General features: G+C 35.8%; 1 protein-coding gene across 1 annotated transcript in view; it reads left to right on the top strand.

Moving 5' to 3' along the window:
• The window catches only part of CSMD1 (CUB and Sushi multiple domains 1), a 966006-nt gene extending 950966 nt beyond the window's left edge, over positions 1–15040 (top strand). The window contains exons 66-70 of the mRNA XM_065730794.1: positions 2420–2581; positions 3006–3118; positions 4107–4194; positions 11001–11133; positions 14626–15040. Coding sequence (XP_065586866.1) covers positions 2420–2581; positions 3006–3118; positions 4107–4194; positions 11001–11133; positions 14626–14785 — 656 coding nt within the window. The 3' untranslated portion in view covers positions 14786–15040. The remainder of the gene's footprint in view (positions 1–2419; positions 2582–3005; positions 3119–4106; positions 4195–11000; positions 11134–14625) is intronic.
• The last annotated feature ends 2259 nt before the right edge of the window (positions 15041–17299 follow it).

The raw sequence follows: 17299 nt of genomic DNA, 5'->3' as shown, positions 1-17299 counted from the left end.
TATAAAGAGCACAGACTATAATTTTAGGGGCTGAGTAAAAAGTTCAGTCTTTTACACTGTAAGAAACTGGCAAAAAATAAATAAATCAGTTTTAGAGATTTTCTTGGCCTTGTTTTCATTGAAATTCTAATTCAATACGTACTCTATGCCAGGGTTTCCTGAGCTGTGTGAACTATAGGAACATTTGCACAGTAAATTCTGTTCTCCTGCCAGTGACAAAATAGAAATACATCTGGTAGAACCTTTATGTAGATCTTTCGATCATTTTCAGAAAATGAGTGACCTTTTCACTGATTTAACTATGAGCTGATTTTTTCTCACCAAATAAATGAGCTTGCAACTCTAAATTCTGAATTTTAGTAAACTGTAGGGAAAACAAGATGAACACTTAACAGTCACAGCAATTCACAGAAGGACTCTGTAAATCTGAAGAGATAAAAAGGTACTTCTGCTAATAATTAACCTTCACAGTGATATTAATATTAAGAGTGTCAGGTGAAACCTGAAATGAGTTCTTTCCAAGTACATCACTTCTATAGATTTGAAGTAATTCAAGCCATAGTCTGGATTCATTATAATTAATAAACAATTTTCATTTATTGGATAATTCACCTCACTGAGCAGCTAAGTTATCCATCAGTCAGCTACCACACAAGTTTTGAATATACCAAATCAAATGCATTCACAATACAGAGCATCAGTGTTGCACCACATCCTATTATTTGTGACCTGTTTTAGTAAATAAGTGATATTTTTTAAATATTTTTGTAAAAAATATTGACTATTACTATTGAACATTCCAACAATGGTAAGCAAAGAATTGAAATTGACTAAGAAATAGTGATAATTATTAAGTAAAAGTTTTATGCTATTTTTTTTAAAACAAGTCGGCACTATTTTAAAATTATGAATTTTATTCAGTATAAAACATATACTTGGAACACTTTCTTTAGGGTTTTTTTTTCTGTGTTTTGGTAGAATTCTGCAGCTATTTGTATTCATAATGGTTTTAAGCTAATATTTCTCTACTAAAATTTTCGTAACACAATAGATTAATTTTCTTATTTCCATTTTTCAATATTTGAATAAAAATTATGTTTTTATTGCTTATTAAATTGCTATTTTAACAGAGTTCATTCTTTTTATGAAATAGTAATATTTTAACAGAAAAATGTAACGAAATACAAGTTCTAAATATCTAATTCTCTCAATACACATGTGAAGTTTAAGATCTAAAATACTGTATGTTGTTCCCATGGTTCTAAGTGTTTTGAGCAGTGTTTGCTAAACTTGTTAGGAAGCTGTTTTAAGTAGTAGGCATGGATTTTCCCATTTATCACATTCAGAGAAGAATCCATAGTTGATTCAGTGTTTGTATAATAAAACCCATTTCATTTTTCTAATCTGCATTTCTGTAGTGTGTGTGTAAGGCACAGACATTGCAGGAGCTGGACAGAATGGGGTCAAAGCTACTCTGATTCACCAACAGTCTCCACGGGGTGCACATAAACAGCTGTTATTGGCAGTTACAGTGTTCAGAGATGCCAAAAATTGAAGATTTTGAATGTGACAATAGAAGCATGGTGTCAGCTCCTTTGTAACAAAGTCTTATGTATTAACTATCAAAGCTGCTAACATTTTCATGTCAGCAATACTCAACATTCACGTCCACAGGAATAAATTCTGACACATTTTTAATTGATAACGAATAAAAGACATACATTTTTAAAATGTTGGGATTCAAAATCACTGTGAGCCACTCTTGTGGCTATGCAATGACAAATATTTAGGAAAATAAGTCTGAAAGACCATTTGCAGGAAACACATGTTTTTTAAGGACTGAGATCCATGAAGAAAAAAAAAATGTGTGGAGAAAATATGTGAAGTTTAAAAAAGAATAGACACTTGTGGTAAACCGTATCTGGAATTCAGTGAAAACAGCTGAGTAGTAACCACAGTGTTGCATTGTTCATGAAACAAGCAGGATGGCCTAAGAGTATCCCCTTCCTTGAGGATGATTCCTCTTTTTTCGTGATATACTAAAAGCAGGGTTTGTAGGGGAAGAGTCCATTATTTTTCATAGTCTTGGGGACATGCACAGAAGCAGGCAAGCTATTAAGTGTGATGTTATTGAAGAACATATATTGTAGTGAATGAGTATAATATAGTGCAGGAAATCATGTGGAAAGGTCATTAAATTCATTGTCTTTAAGGTTGTAAACTTGTTACTGTAATACCTCCTTAGAATAGCAGATTGATTCTGTAACAGAGAAAATTGAAGAGCATAGTTATGGATAGAAAAACTGTTGCTTTGTTGTAATTTACTGTTCTGTTTGTTTGCTTTCTCTCTGTTGTTTATTTTGTTTTGTTTTGTTCTTTGTTTTGGTTTTTTGCTTTGTTTTGTTTTTGTCTGTCTCAGTTCCTTCAGATGTGTTTTTTGTTAATTCACTGTGGAAAGGATTTTATGAATATCTAGGAAAAAGACAGCCTGCTACTCTTACTGTTGATTGGTTCAATACTACAAGCAGCAAAGTGAATGCCACATTCACTGATGGATCCAGCCTACAACTCAAACTATCAGGTAGGTTCAGAATGCAATATTACAAACAGTCAAACAAAAAAGCAGTACTTTTTTTTTTCCCCATCCAGTTTTGTTTTATTTTCTCCTATACACGAGTGAAGCAAAACCATAATATTTTAATAATTATTGAACTGCATGAAAAGAAAGATACTCTTGACCATTTATCTATAATATCAAAGAGTGCACAAACATCTTTGCATCCTGTTATCAAATATGATGTAGGTAAAGATCATTAAAATAAGATCCTCTTATTAGAGCACTGTATACTCTTCCTGTTTTACAAATTATAAAATTGTGTTAATACAGAATGATTTCCACAAAATATTGCACTTCCAAAGCAGTGTAGTTGGCATTGAAAACAAATTTGAACAACCTGGTTCAAAAATTGTTTCAAAGGCATATAATACCTCCTTTATATTCACAGGTGTCTACAAGAAGGAGGAAGCCCACTTGCTATTGAAAATTTTTCAGATTAAAGGAGCTAATGATATTTTCATAAACAAATTTGAAAATGACAACTGGGCTCTAGATGGTTATGTAAGTAACCAGACTACCATGGATAAACCTTGCTGAGCTTAATATTAAGTAATTAATGTAACTTTATCTTTTTATATGATAAATACTGAACATAGCACTCTAGATATCAATGTAGAGATCATAATATGTTTACTTTCCAAAGTATGTGTATGAACTTTTAACTTCCACACTTCCATTAGAATTTTTAGTTTATTAAATTGAGAGTGGAGTGATTCAGTACATTTTGCTATGATTTTGCCTTGTTTAGTTACATATGAGCGAGAATTTTACCTGTAGAAAAATTATACTTTGTGAAACAGTTCACTGTCATAAAAATGTAAATTCAAAAGAATTCTTGATTTAAGACTGGACGCACAACAGCAAGTGCTTCACAGAAAGTGAGGATGAGCCATATTGCATTTGATATTGCAAATGTTTTCCCACATTGAGATGCAGTGTAGTTCTGACACATGTTCAATCAGTCTCTGGTAAGCTATTTATACAATACTGTTTCAGTATAAAGGGAAGGGTGCAGATGTAGTATCTTAACAGACTCCAGTTCAGCTTCGAATGTGCACCTACAGGATTTTTTGTTGGCTAACCATTTATCAAATGTTGATTCTAAGAGTTGGCATTTAATCTCGAAGAAAAAGAGTTATTTTCCTCTGCACTTCTTTGTGCTTTCTGATGCATCTATATAAAATATTTTTAAATGGACAGAAAATTCAGTGAACTTATCTGTATACTTAATCAATTATATAAATAAAAATTAAACAAATTTAAAACCCAAAGTTTATATCAAATACTTTAAAGTCATTCCATGTTTTTTTATAAATGTTAATACCAATGCATAATTAAAATGATAAATGTTCTATAAACAAATTCATTAACATTTTAAGGGGAAAAAATATGTAACAACTCTGAATATCTAAATCAGAAAAAAATGGCTATATATCCTTATTTCTTTCCAATTTTTTTCTTTTCCTTTTTTTTTTTCTGTGTATGGTAGGTGTCATCAGGGCTTGAAAGAGGTGTTTTTACTTATCAAGGTGACATACATGGAAAAGACTTTGGAAAATTTATGCTCCAAAGACAAGGTAAATGCATTTGTAGTCCTATTGTTTATAATATTTGGAAGTCTTGCAAGAGTGAATTCAACAAATGACTGTCAACTTTCTAGCTATAGTAAGCATGTTTATTTCATGTCATTGCTATTGTATTATAATTATAATGAAATATACGTATTTGAAATTTACAGTTCAAATACTAAGTTAACTCTCTAAGTTAATCTTTTATAGCACAGCTAAGAAATACGATGATTACACGATATTCCTGAAGAGAATCAGTTACAACTGTTCCCTTTTCTGGGAAGGTTTTTTTGAAAGTAGCATAAGTTTTACACAATGCAGAGCTTTTTTTCTTCTCCAATATATAAAATGCAATCAGAATCATAAAGGAAATTGAAAAGACAGAATTAATAGTGATTTTAACATTTTCATCAGCAGAATGCTTATTTCATAATATGTATTTATTTAGGTATAATTCCACTTCACTATAAAAAATATGAAATTAATGACTGAGCTAAATATTGCACATGTGGATTCATGTGCTCCGAGAGCTGATGAAAAACTAGTTACTGTTTTTTTGTTTGTTTTTTTTCATGAAAACTAATATAGCATTTACTAATAAATATTTATTCATGAAATATTTTGGGGAAACACTAGCCCTGGACATCTGCATTTCTTCATCCTTGAACAGGATATACACAATTCACAATACAGCAAAGTATCTGGCTAGCAGGAATAGGCAGTCTAGCTAACATATCTAGTCCAGCACGAATCAACATTTTACAGATTATCTCAGTTCTACTAATGGTGCAGTGCCCGTTGTTCTTCATTCTACCAAAACTCCCTGCTATTTCTTCACTCTATTTTACTGTTGCAAAATCAGTTACCCTAAGGATATGCTCATCTTGACCATGCAGTGTGTTGTAATCACAAGGAGAGAAGATCTTATTCTTCATATTCTTAGCCTAAGAACTGCCAGTTGTTGAAGGTGAATACTATATCAGGCTTCAGAGTAAACTCTTATGTGGCACAGACTGTCTGCCTGTGCTTTTGTGTAGTCGATGTCATTATATCTAAACTGTTTTTTCTTTCTGATTTTAGCAATCATACTATTAAAGTAGAGCATAAAGATTTATTCAAGCATATATCCTGTTGAAAAGCCTTTGATATCTCTAAACATTGGGGCTATGGTTTGTTCACTTTCTTTTGCTTTTACTTTTTCTTGAGCCAGGCCAGAAACAAGATCCCTGCTTCTCCAGTTAGAATCATAGAACCCTTAGAGGAGGAAGGGACATTTAAAGGTCACCTAGTCCAACTCCCCTGCAATGAGCAAGGATACTACAGTTAGATCAGGTAGCCCAAGGCCTGATGCGGCCTAAACTTGAAAGTCCCCAGGGACAAGGCATCCATCACATCATTAGGGATCCTGTTCCAGTGTCTCACAATCCTTGCTGTAAAATACTTTTTCCTTATATCTAACCTAAATCTACCATCTTTAAGTCTGAAACCATTTCCTCTAGTTCTATCATCACAGACCCTGCTAAAGACTCTCTCACCTTCTTTCCTGTGGCTTCCTTTAAATACTGAAAGGCTGCTATCAGGAGCCTTCTCTTCTCCAGGCTTAAGAGCACCAGCTCTCTCAGCCTGTACTTGTAGGAAAGGTGTTCCATCCCTTGGATTATTTTTGTGGACCTCCTCTAGATGCACTCCAACAAGTCCATGTCTCTCCTGTACCGAGGACACTGATCTCCATTGAGCCACTGAACTCTGGTCTCTGGACTTGATCCTGGAGCCTGTTCTTCATCCATTGGATTGTAAAAGTGGACTGTTCATATATTTCCAGTTTGGAGAGGTGGATGTGGTGAAGTACTGTGTCAAAGGCCTTACTGAAGACAAGATGGATGATATCAGTTGCTCTTCCTATGTCCATTGATGCAATGACACTATCATAAAAGGCCACTGGGTTGGTCAAGCAGGATTTTCCTTTGGTGAAGCCATATTTGTTCTCCCATATCACTTCCCTGTCTTCCATGTTCCTGGACATATCTTCCAGGATGATCTTCTCCATGATCTTTCCTAGCACAGAAGTAAGTCTGCCAGGACATTAGTTTCCTTCATCAGATAATTCCCTGAGGACTCTGAGATGCATTTCAGTGGTACCCATAGACTTGTGGATGTTCAGGATTCTCAAGCGGTCACGTACCTGATCTTCATTTACAGAGGGAGGGACATTGCTTTCCCAAAGCCCTCCTACCAAACCAAATGTTTGAGGGCTGTGTGATGAGCAGTTATCAGGAAAGACTGATGTGAAATTTTTTTAAGTAACAGCCTTCTCCTTATTTGTTGTTACCAACATGCCTGTGTCACTCACTAGCAGATTATGCCCTCCTGGACCATTCTTTTCTGGTTGAGGAAACTGGACATCCATTGCCAAGTTTAGTTCAATCTGGACCTTAGCTTTCCTGACCCCATCCATAAACGGTCTAGTAGCTTCCTTATAGTCTACCCATGGTACCTGTCCCTGATTCTACTGCCTGTACATTTTATTCTTGCTCTTCAGTTTGACAAGCAGGTCCTGGTTCAGCTATGCCAGTCTCTTGCATTTCTTTCCTGGCTTTCTACACCTGGAGATGGAGAGCTCTTGTGCTCTGAGGATAGCCTCCTTAAAGATCTCCACTTGTGCTCTGTCCCCTTACGCATGAGGACAGTTTCTCATTGTATTTTGTTGACTAACTCCCCAAAGATCAAGAAACTAGCTTTCCTTAAAATTTAGTGTCCTAATTTTACTTTTTGCCTGCCCCGTATCCTTTTGGAGCATTAACTCAACCATAACATGGTGAGTACAGCACAGGCAGCCTCCAGTCCTGATGTCCCCAATCAGTTCATAAGTTCATAAGTTCATAAGTTCATAAGGTTGGAAAGGACCTATAAGATCATCTAGTCCAACCATCCTCCTATCACTATCTCTACCCAACTACTAAATTAAGTCCTTTAGCACCTCATCTAAACGCTTCTTGAACAGCGCTAGGGATGGTGCCTCAACCACCTCCCTAGGCAGGCCATTCCAGTGCCTGACCACTCTTTCAGAAAAGAAATGCTTCCTGAGGTCTAATCTAAATCTTCCCTGGCGCAACTTGTGGCCATTCCCTCTCGTCCTGTCATTACTTATCAGGGAGAAGAGGCCTACCCCCTCCTCACCACAACCCCCCTTCAGGAAGTGGTAGAGTGCAATAAGGTCTCCTCTTAGCCTCCTCTTCTCCAGACTAAACAATCCCAGCTCCCTCAGCCGCTCCTCATAAGACTTGTGCTCCAGGCCCCTCACCAGTTTTGTTGCCCTTCTCTGAACACGCTCCAGGGCCTCAATGTCCTTCTTGTAGTGAGGTTCATTTGCATTGGTGAGCAACAGATCCAGTATTGCATTCCTCCAGGTGGAGCTGTTTATTACTTGACTCAGGAAGTTGTCCTCAATGCATTCCAGGAGCCTCCTGAATTGCCTACAGCTCACCATGCTACTTTTCCAGCAGTTGTTGAAGTGGTTGAAATCCCCCAGCAGGACAAGTACTTGCAATTGTGATGCCTCCTGTAGCTGGAAGTAGAAGGCCTCTTTGTAGTAGACACCAGTCATAAGTCTCTGTTTACTGCCTGGATCTCTGTCAGCCATGCTCAAGACTATTTTTAGTCTCTCCACATTCTGTTCCTTTCCTGATGTAGATAGCAACAGCCCCTCCCTTCCTTCCTTGCCTGTCCCTTCTGAACAGCTTGAAGCTGTCAATAGCCACACTCCATTTGTGGTTATCACACCACCAGGTTTCAGTGAAAACTGTATTGTGGTTTCCTAGTAGTACAGTAGCTTCCATGTTTGTTTCCCAAGCTTCATGCATTCGTGTAGAGGCATTTCATCTGAGCAGCTGGACTTGTCACTTCTTTAAAGAATATCTCCGTAATTCCTTTTAAGTAGTTCCCTTGATTTTTCCCATTGCCTTCTACTATTGCCTCAGAATTCACTGTCTCATTATCGTAGGATTTCATATGTGCTGTAGTGTTACCAGCACCTCTTAAGGCAACAGTTTCTTCAAGGCCACTGCTAGCACCCTGTTCTTCTGATCTAGCTATGCCATCACACACCTTATCATGGGAAGGCTCACTATTTCCCTCGTGCTCCTTTAGACCTTGTTTAAAGCCCTCCCAATGGGCCCCATTAGCTTTTCCCAAGGACTCTTCTCTCCCTTTGAAAAAGGCGAACCCCATCTCATGCCCACAAACTTGGTGCCTTATAGGCCATTTGGTGTTCAGAAGTACCAAACTTTTGGTGACAGCATCAGCCACAAATCCAATTATTTAAAAATAAGAAGCTCTGATTTTTTTTCCACATTGTTAACCCAATACAAGAGACAGAGAAGAAAAGATGATTTTTGTATGCAAATCCTTCAGCCATCATCCCAAGGACCTGATGTTCCTTTTGATAGCCCTTGGCCCTTGATAGTTGCTTCATCTCTCCCTTGATAGTTGCTTCATCTCTCCCTTGATAGTTGCTTCATCTCTCCCTACATAGAAAAACAGTAAGAGGTTTACCAAAGTAAACCATGGTCTGTAGGCCACACCAGGCTAGGTAGTTTCCTGGTGAAATCCCTCACCTGAGTCCCAGGGTGACAGCAGACTTCTCTAAGAGGGTCTGCTCAGCAAACTGGATGTTCAGTTCCCTGTAGGGAGGAATCACCTACAACTAATACCCATCTCTTCTTCTTCTATGATGTAGTTACCAAAGAAAAGTTTAGATCCATTTACTTTAGCAGTGAAATCAGTAACACATGGGGAGAAAGGAAGAAGCAGAATGACAATTCGGCAGTTACAGTATTTTCTGATAGCTGTGTTCTATGATAAAAGAAAAATATCAGCCTTGAGAGTTGTAGTATGAAAGCTCAGTTTGTGTATTCCAAAGGCTAGTAAGGAGCTGAAGTGTTATTTTTATACTTGCACTCTTTAGGCTGAGAACTTCTTTATTCCAGCTTTGACATCTCAGAAGTGAGGTTTTTAAAAATGCAGGAACTATCTTTTAAATATTTATATACTTAGATTTCTTTATCCGATGATTTACTAGACCCTGAATATCTATAGGTTGCATATTCTCCACTGAAAAACTTAGTTTCATAGGGTTTTTTTAGGACACAGTAGATTTCAGACCAACATTGGTAAGAACATCTGTTCATATACTATCAAATTCATTAATAACTTTTTTTTTTTGTTATGTTCATGAATATTCTCCTCAGGTAATGATCTCATATGTCCTCAAGCTGAAGACTTAACATATTTCAAATTACTTTCTGCCTTTACACTAAACCAGAGCTATGCATAAACTCTTGTTGTAGTAGGCGTGGCTGGGATATTGGGATGTGATGCGATAGGCCCTCCCCTGCTCTGCGATTGATGAATGACACGTGCTTAGGGGGTGTAGACAATGATAGATATATGTATATAAAGAACTGTTGTGCCTTATTAAATGCCATTTTGCCATTTTCTACATTACCATTGGTGTCTGTGGCTGTGGCCCTAGCTTGGGGAGATTGCTAGCCCCTGGCAGTCCGACCTTTCAGAATGGTGACAACAAACTCTGCAGGCACTGATGCCTATAAAATGTAACATAAGATTTGTCACCTACATGCATACTTCAAAGAGCAGCATTTGCTGAGAAGTACTTGATTAAGTGTGAAAGAGCAAACACTGAAGAATTCCATATCACATGATTCTAGAGAAAGACCAGGCTCAGTAGACATGCTCATTCCTGGAATATCCTGAAAACTGAAAACTAACCCCTTTAGGTAGTTGCAGAGAGCAATGAGGTCTCCACTCGTCCTCTTCTCCAGACAAAACAGCTTCAGTTTCCTCAGCTGCTCCTTCATATGTTATGTTTTTTGTCCTTTTACCAGCTTTGTTGCTCTTCTCTGTACATGCTTGAGCACCTCATTATCCTTCTTGTAGTGAGGGACCTAAAACTGAGCACAGTACTTGAGGCATAGTCTCACCAGTGCTGAGTACAGAGGGACAGTCCCTTGCTTGGTCTGACTGGCCATGCTTTTTCTGATGCCATCATCTTTCTTGGTCAACTGGGCACGGTGAAAGCTTATGTTCAGCTGGCTAGCAACCAGCCCCCCCAGGTACTTTTCTGCTATATAGCTTTCCAGACACTCTTCTCCAAGTCTATACATCTGCCTAGAGTTGTTATGCTCCGACTGCAGGAGTTCTTGTCCACAATAAGAGAGGTCATGTACAGGTAACTGCCTTTGCATTCTCTGCACATGAATTTTATACCAGTGCAAAAGCTGCTGCTGGCTGCTCTAAACCTCATGTCTCACCTCTTGAAGGAAACTGTGATACAGCCAGGACATGTACACAGGTGCTTGAGCACTGATGAAACTAGAACTGATGTGATTTAGTGCAGTTAATTCAGTTCTCCCATCCTTTTCCATATTTGTGTAGTCACTAATAGCTAGTTACTTGTAAGATAATATTAAGGATGCAGCTATAGAATATAAATCATTTGTTGTAGAAGGTGTAGGGCTTAGTTTTATTTAGTTTCTGATAGGTGTAGTTTACGAGTATGATATGAAATTGAATCAAGTACTATCTGCTGAATACTCTTTGCAAATCATTTTCATAATTTTTAATGATACATAACTCAGTGGTATTAACAAGATAAATGCATGATACTGCATGTTATACACTGAATGTTTTTAAATAGAATGATTTTATGAAGTCTTCGTTTTCACTCATTTTGAATTAAAAAAAAATTGGGATTGAAAAACTATGAATTTTATTCTGCCCTTTTTGCTTCTTTTCAGGTCCCTTGAGTGCAGACACAGACCTTTCAAATCACTATTATGGTACAAACAGTAGTTCTGTTGCAGCTGCCATCCTGGTACCTTTCTTTGCTCTAATATTATCAGGGTTTGCATTTTACCTCTACAAACACAGGTATTGTAAATGTTATTTATTTGGAATCTTAATGTACTGTTTGTCTTAATTTTGATAAGCATAAGTAACTAGAGAATGAAACACTAAAGCTTTAAAGAACATCTGTGTTCTAGAAAGGCAAACATTTCTAAGCATTCCACCAAAGGGATTCAATGCAGAGAAGTTCTTAATGGTGAATTAGACAAATGAGTCACTGTATCAAGAGGCAAAAACCTACAAATCTTGTTTTGTTGGAATGTCAGCTTGAAATCACAGATCACTTTTTCTTCTTTCATTTTAATGCTCTATTAAATTAAATATATGCTATTATTTTTCAAAAAATAATGAGACGACTAACAGTACATGCTAAATAGTAGATAGTACTAATATTGGCATGTCTGTAGCTTGTAGGAAACTTTTCTATATCAGTAAATAATAGAATAGTCTAGTACTTTTGTCTCAAATTAGGTTTAAAGTGAATGTATAGCTGATATATATGTTGGTTAGAGATTTCTGGGACAATTTCTGGTTGGTTTTTTTTTTTTGGTTGGTTTTTTTTTCTGTATTGAGTTATTCTCTGACTTCTGGACATTGTTTGTAGTCTGCAAAATGCCGTTTAACAGAAATACTGATTTAAACAACACATTCATAAACCTCAGTTTATTATGATAACAGGAGTATTTTGTGATTTTAAGGAATCATACAGACAAAGTGAAGTTCACTCTTGGCGTGTGATGAACTTGACAGTCTACATACCTCAGATGATTAGATGATCTGTGATGAAAAATTCTGCAAGAAGACATGAACTTGTTAATTCCAGTTAAAATGATACATGTCCAGAAATGAAATAGTATTTGATGAAAAAAAAATTCCAAAAAATTATGCCTCAGAACAAAGTTATTTAAAGGTATCTTCTTGATTCCTGCATTCTCAACTAGCTCCTTCTCTGAAACAAGGGAAGCTTGTACAGAAACACAAAATAACAGGCATTCATTCAGATAGGGCGAAGAAATGGAATGTAAAGGGAAGATTACTGATACTTTGCTCTTAGAAAGTGGCAGAAAACTCTAAGTGAAACTTAATAAGACCGTACTGTGACCTATAGGTATATTTTGCAGTCATTCTATGAAGTGTTTTATGTCAGGTGGGAATAGTAGAGGTTTCCTCTTCTATTTCCTAAAATTAGGCATATATATTTAAGAGAGATTAAATTTTGTCTTCAGAAAAGTAGATTCCATTAAAGCACAATTTTTGGAGAGGTAATTGTAAGACATCTTCAAGAAGTCAAAAAGCTCAATACTCATATAAAGCAAATTGAGGACTCTTTTATCCTCTCTGAAAGAAAGGGTATGAGTCTGTGACTTTTTTTAATGAAATTTCCATAATGATGCAGTAGCAATTATTCTTTTAGAATCTATCAATGAATTTCAAAGTGTTCTTATGGAAAAAATTTACATATATTTCTGCTGTGTTTATGTCAGATTAATAACACCTAGTTAGAACCAGAGGTCTTAGAGGGTTTTTACATAGTTTCAGTACCTTTTATCTATCAACCAGGGAGTACATCAGAACATAAGACAGCATCTCAGTCCTTCTAAACAAAATGAAAATATTAAGAATTATTTACATTTAGGAAAGCTCCTATGTTAAGATTTCTAAACATGTTTTCTTACTTCTAAAATTAATATATTGGGAAAAAAAAGAAAGTTAAATTACACAAATTATTTGTAAGTTGTCAATTTCCATTACCAACATACTTCCAGTGATAATTTTCCCTATCTTCTACCCAAAACAGAATCATTCTGTAGAAGAATTCGATTTTCAGAACCCTCTTGTGAGATTCTTTTCTAAATTGTTTAACATTAATTAAGCACTAAGCATCTGTTTTTTGTCCTTCCCTGACTTTCTTGCCCTATTTCAGTTTTTGAAAATATAAAATTATATACTGAACCTCCTTTATATTTTTCTTCATCTACTTTTATGCACTGAGAAATTTAGACTTGAAGTAACAAAATACAGTATTTTATTGCTTTTACTGTGTCATTATACTCTATTTACTGGGAAATCTGAATAATTTGACTTTGTTTTTCATTTAATTATTGGCTTAATATGTTCAAACAGAACTTTGCATAAAAATATGAACATCTCTAAAGTTCTGATATGTTCTACATGGTGATAAAATAATATCCAAAATAGAGCGGTTCCTGAAAGATAATTGTTTGAGTCTGCTAGTGTCAAAATTACTGTAAGTATTAGCTAGGATTTGGCCAATCAGTTCGCAGATGTTCAGACATGTATAAACTTTACCAAGGTGTCTAGTACTGTTTATGGCTGGAAGTGCATGTGGAGGTAAGCATACTGTGGCAAATAACTGGAGAAACCAAAATTAGTGACCCTTATCTGAAGGTTACTACCACTAACAGCATACAATTTTCTGGACATTTACTGTCTATTACTGCCTCACTGAAAGCTATTTTGGATGACTTTGCACTGACTTACATTTAGTAGTATCCAGGAGACCTGCTATAGCATTTTAGTGGTCCAACAGTAACTTCCTGTTCTGGAATGGTAATAAACTGCTGATAACAGCAAATTACTAAGCCGTTTCCACTGCTGAAAAACACCTAAGTCAGTACAGGCTGTGTGTGCTTATCTAATCTAAAACCCAAGATACAGTTGAAAGAATGAATTAGAAGCTGCTTGCTTTCATTTTTCTCCACACATCTTGCCATCTACTCTATTCAAGTCTTACACTGACAATTTATATTGATTTATATCAGTGCATTTATATAGATAGTCCAATTGTCTTTCTAGATATACGGTAAAGATCAGTATGGGTAAAATCCCAAATGTCTATGAAAGACAATTATAATGTGCTGATTGTGCGATAATTAAATTTATCAAGTAAATATGCTATTACAGTTTTGCCAGTAAAATCAATACTTTAGAAAGACTGTTATGTGTCTTTGGAAATTGGTAATGTTTTAATTTAGTAAAATTGGAATAAGTGTTTCCACTGCATGGAAGGATTCTTTTATTGTCAGAGTACAACAATCTAAAAATGAAAATGTCATCAAAAACCATCATAATTGTTGTTACTGACAAAATGCATATATATAAATGTTATCAGTTGCTGAAGTACTTTGTTCTTTTGCTGCACATTGCTTTATTTCTGCCTGCCAGTTTTGGCACTAACAGGCTATGAAGTTGTCATTCTTTTGACAGATTTTATACAGGGAAAACACATACCTGTATTATCCCTATGTTGTCTCTGTGTTTTTGTAGTATTGGTTTGCCCATTAAGGATTTATATCCTTCATGTTCTAAGAACAATTTCCTGACAGATTTATCTTACTTTTTAAGTCTTGGTAACGTCCTTTATAGATCTCTCTGTACCTATGCTAGACAGAGCTGTGCAGCTTGTATAGATAACTTTATACATAAAACCTGCAGTAATAGTAGGATTTTTATTTTTATTGTTTACTAATAGCCATTTCTTGCCTTCTATTCCAGAACAAGACCAAAAGTACAGTACAATGGGTATGCTGGACATGAAAACAGCAATGGACAGGCTTCATTTGAAAATCCTATGTATGACACAAACTTAAAACCCACAGAGGCAAAGGCTGTGAGGTTTGATACGACTCTGAACACAGTTTGTACAGTGGTATAGCCTTCAGTGCCCAATATGACTGATTCATAGCCATACCTCTGATGGACAAGCAGTAATTCCTTTGGTGCCATATACCAGTTTCCCTTCTTCTCTTGGCTTTGCTGCTGTAATCTTTAACATCTTCTGTGAGCCTACATGCAGCTAAATTATCTGGTAAAAATGTGTCAGTCTTCTGGGGATCAGACGAGGAATATTTTTTCATCTCAAGTTGGATCAAAATGCCTGGCTGCGTCTGCTTCAACTCAAGGCACACTTTAAGGAAGACTGCCAAGTCACACCAATTAGTCATATTTAATGCCTCAGACTTTCGTATTTGTATGTGGCTGGATGCCTTTCAATGCATTCTTCTGGGCACCTGGATAAATCCTTTGAGTACTGTGACAAGTGATAGCACCACAGATTTTCCCCAAGAACAGGAATATTCTGAAGAAATAAAGCTCTCTTGAAGGAGAAGACAACCTTCCTTGAGGTTGCATACACCTGCAAATGCTTTACCATTGAAATCTTGCTAAAAACAAAGAAACTTACAGTGTATCTCATACATAGGGCAGTTTGCCCATTTCCCAATCAGACGTTATATTGCAAAATGTTAATGCACAATTTTTTTGCACTAGAGTGTTATGGATGACTGATTAAGATACTGGTAAAAATATACAGGGTTTCTACTGTTCATTGTATATAGACATTCACTCACTTTTTGCCAAGCAAAGTGTTCCACGAGAAATTTTCTTGGAATATTAAATTATTAGCCCCATGCTTAGCACCAGTTAAAATCTCGTGCAAAAGAGGACAATGTATATTTTGTCAAAGTTTGACTAAATTTATTTCTAACCATGATTACAAGTCAATGGAGACTTTCAGCCAGAACAAGAGCCCATTTCTAAGAAATTTTCATTGGCAGTATGATTGTTTTCTTCTGAAATCCGTCATCAATAACCAATTGTCAGTATTATACTATTTAACAGCAGGGGGGTTAGCAGCTATTGCTGCTTGCCATGTAAAAATGTGAATAGTAATTTATTTTAGATAGCTCATAAAGCCTGTGAGCCAGTGCTCATAATACAGTCTTCCCTTTTGCATTTTTTTTTCATTCTTTTCCTGTAATATGACATCATTTTCTGATGTTAATGGAACTAAAACATGTTATAGTAGCATATGTATACCCAGTACAAACTGTGTAAATCAAGCTGTCATTCAGTTTCTACTGTGAGCAAAGAGAAATATTCAACCATCTCTTTGCTTTCTGGGTTGTTTTCGCTTATGGGTTGTTTTTCTTTTTTTTCTTTGTCTTTTTTTTTTCCTAATTTTTTAAACACACTGCTTGTTGGTTTGGTTGTCAGTTTGACAGAGGAAGTTTGACATCTGTAAATACAAATAATTGAGTAAATCATTAACATTTTCTTAGAAGTTTTACTGAATGAAAACAAACAAATAAAAAGATGCCAATGAACAAATTAAGTTTTAAAATTAGGAAATTACAGAAAACAGTGAACTAAAATTTTATTTTATTCCTACACATTGAGATCAGAGAAAAAGAATTTTTTTTTTTCAGCTAATGTGCAGAACAGAAATTAAAATTCAGAGACAAACAATCCTTGGTCAGTTTAACGACTCTACATCTGTTAGATGAAAAATACCAGCAGTATAACACATTGTTGTAGGGCCTCCAACTATTATATTCTTTATATGAGCAAGAAACTCTGAATTTAAGAAGTAATCATTTTCAGTCAGTTCCTTGTTCATTTTTTAAGTTTTTTGTTTTCTTTTTTGTTTGTTTCTGAAGTAAGTTTCATTCATCTGTCATATCTCAGAGCCCTTCACCTCTCTTGAGAAAAAACAAAGTCATCATATCAAAGTTGTTGTGATCTCACCCTATGTGCAGGAAGCTGCTCTGCAAACGACTATCTTCCTTAGAAACAGTGGGCCAAAGTGGGAAGCTGCTTTGTGATTAAAGTTTTTGGCAGGTGTTCAAAATCATTGCTACTGCTTTGGAAGTCTCTCTTTCTGCAGTGGTGACGGTAGAAAAAAAAAAAAAAGAAGAAGAAGGATATTAGAAAGAAGTACAAAATTCTACCTAAGTAGTTACTACTGATATTTTCTGTAGAGTGTATTCTTAAGTAATCTGTGTCATTATGACCACTGAGGAATATACTAAATTCCCAGAAACAGAGTTGTTACATTATTTGGTCTTTTTTTTTTTTTTTTTTTTTTTTGATGGAGAGATTGAGATTGAGAGCAGAAAGAACTGCATTCTTTATTTACGTTTTACGTTTTTAGGATGTTATTCAAAGATTGTTTTTTGTAACTGAGTGTTCTCTGATAAAAGATGCTTAGAATTGGAGCACACTGCCAAATTATCCTAAGAAGTTTGTTTGGAGTACTGCCTAAACGGAAGCTTCAGGTTTAAACCAAGTAAAAGGAAAGACCTCATGGTTCTGTCAGTTCTGTCCACAACCCTCAAATACCTCTCCTTCTCCATATGTTTCAGTCTTCTGTTCAGGTTGGATCTCTTTC

This window comes from Cyrtonyx montezumae, unplaced genomic scaffold (assembly GCF_038088225.1).
Source record: "Cyrtonyx montezumae isolate F1298 unplaced genomic scaffold, pur_monq_1.0 scaffold_13, whole genome shotgun sequence".
NCBI lineage: Eukaryota > Metazoa > Chordata > Aves > Galliformes > Odontophoridae > Cyrtonyx > Cyrtonyx montezumae.
This window is presented reverse-complemented; position numbering and strand designations above follow the sequence as displayed.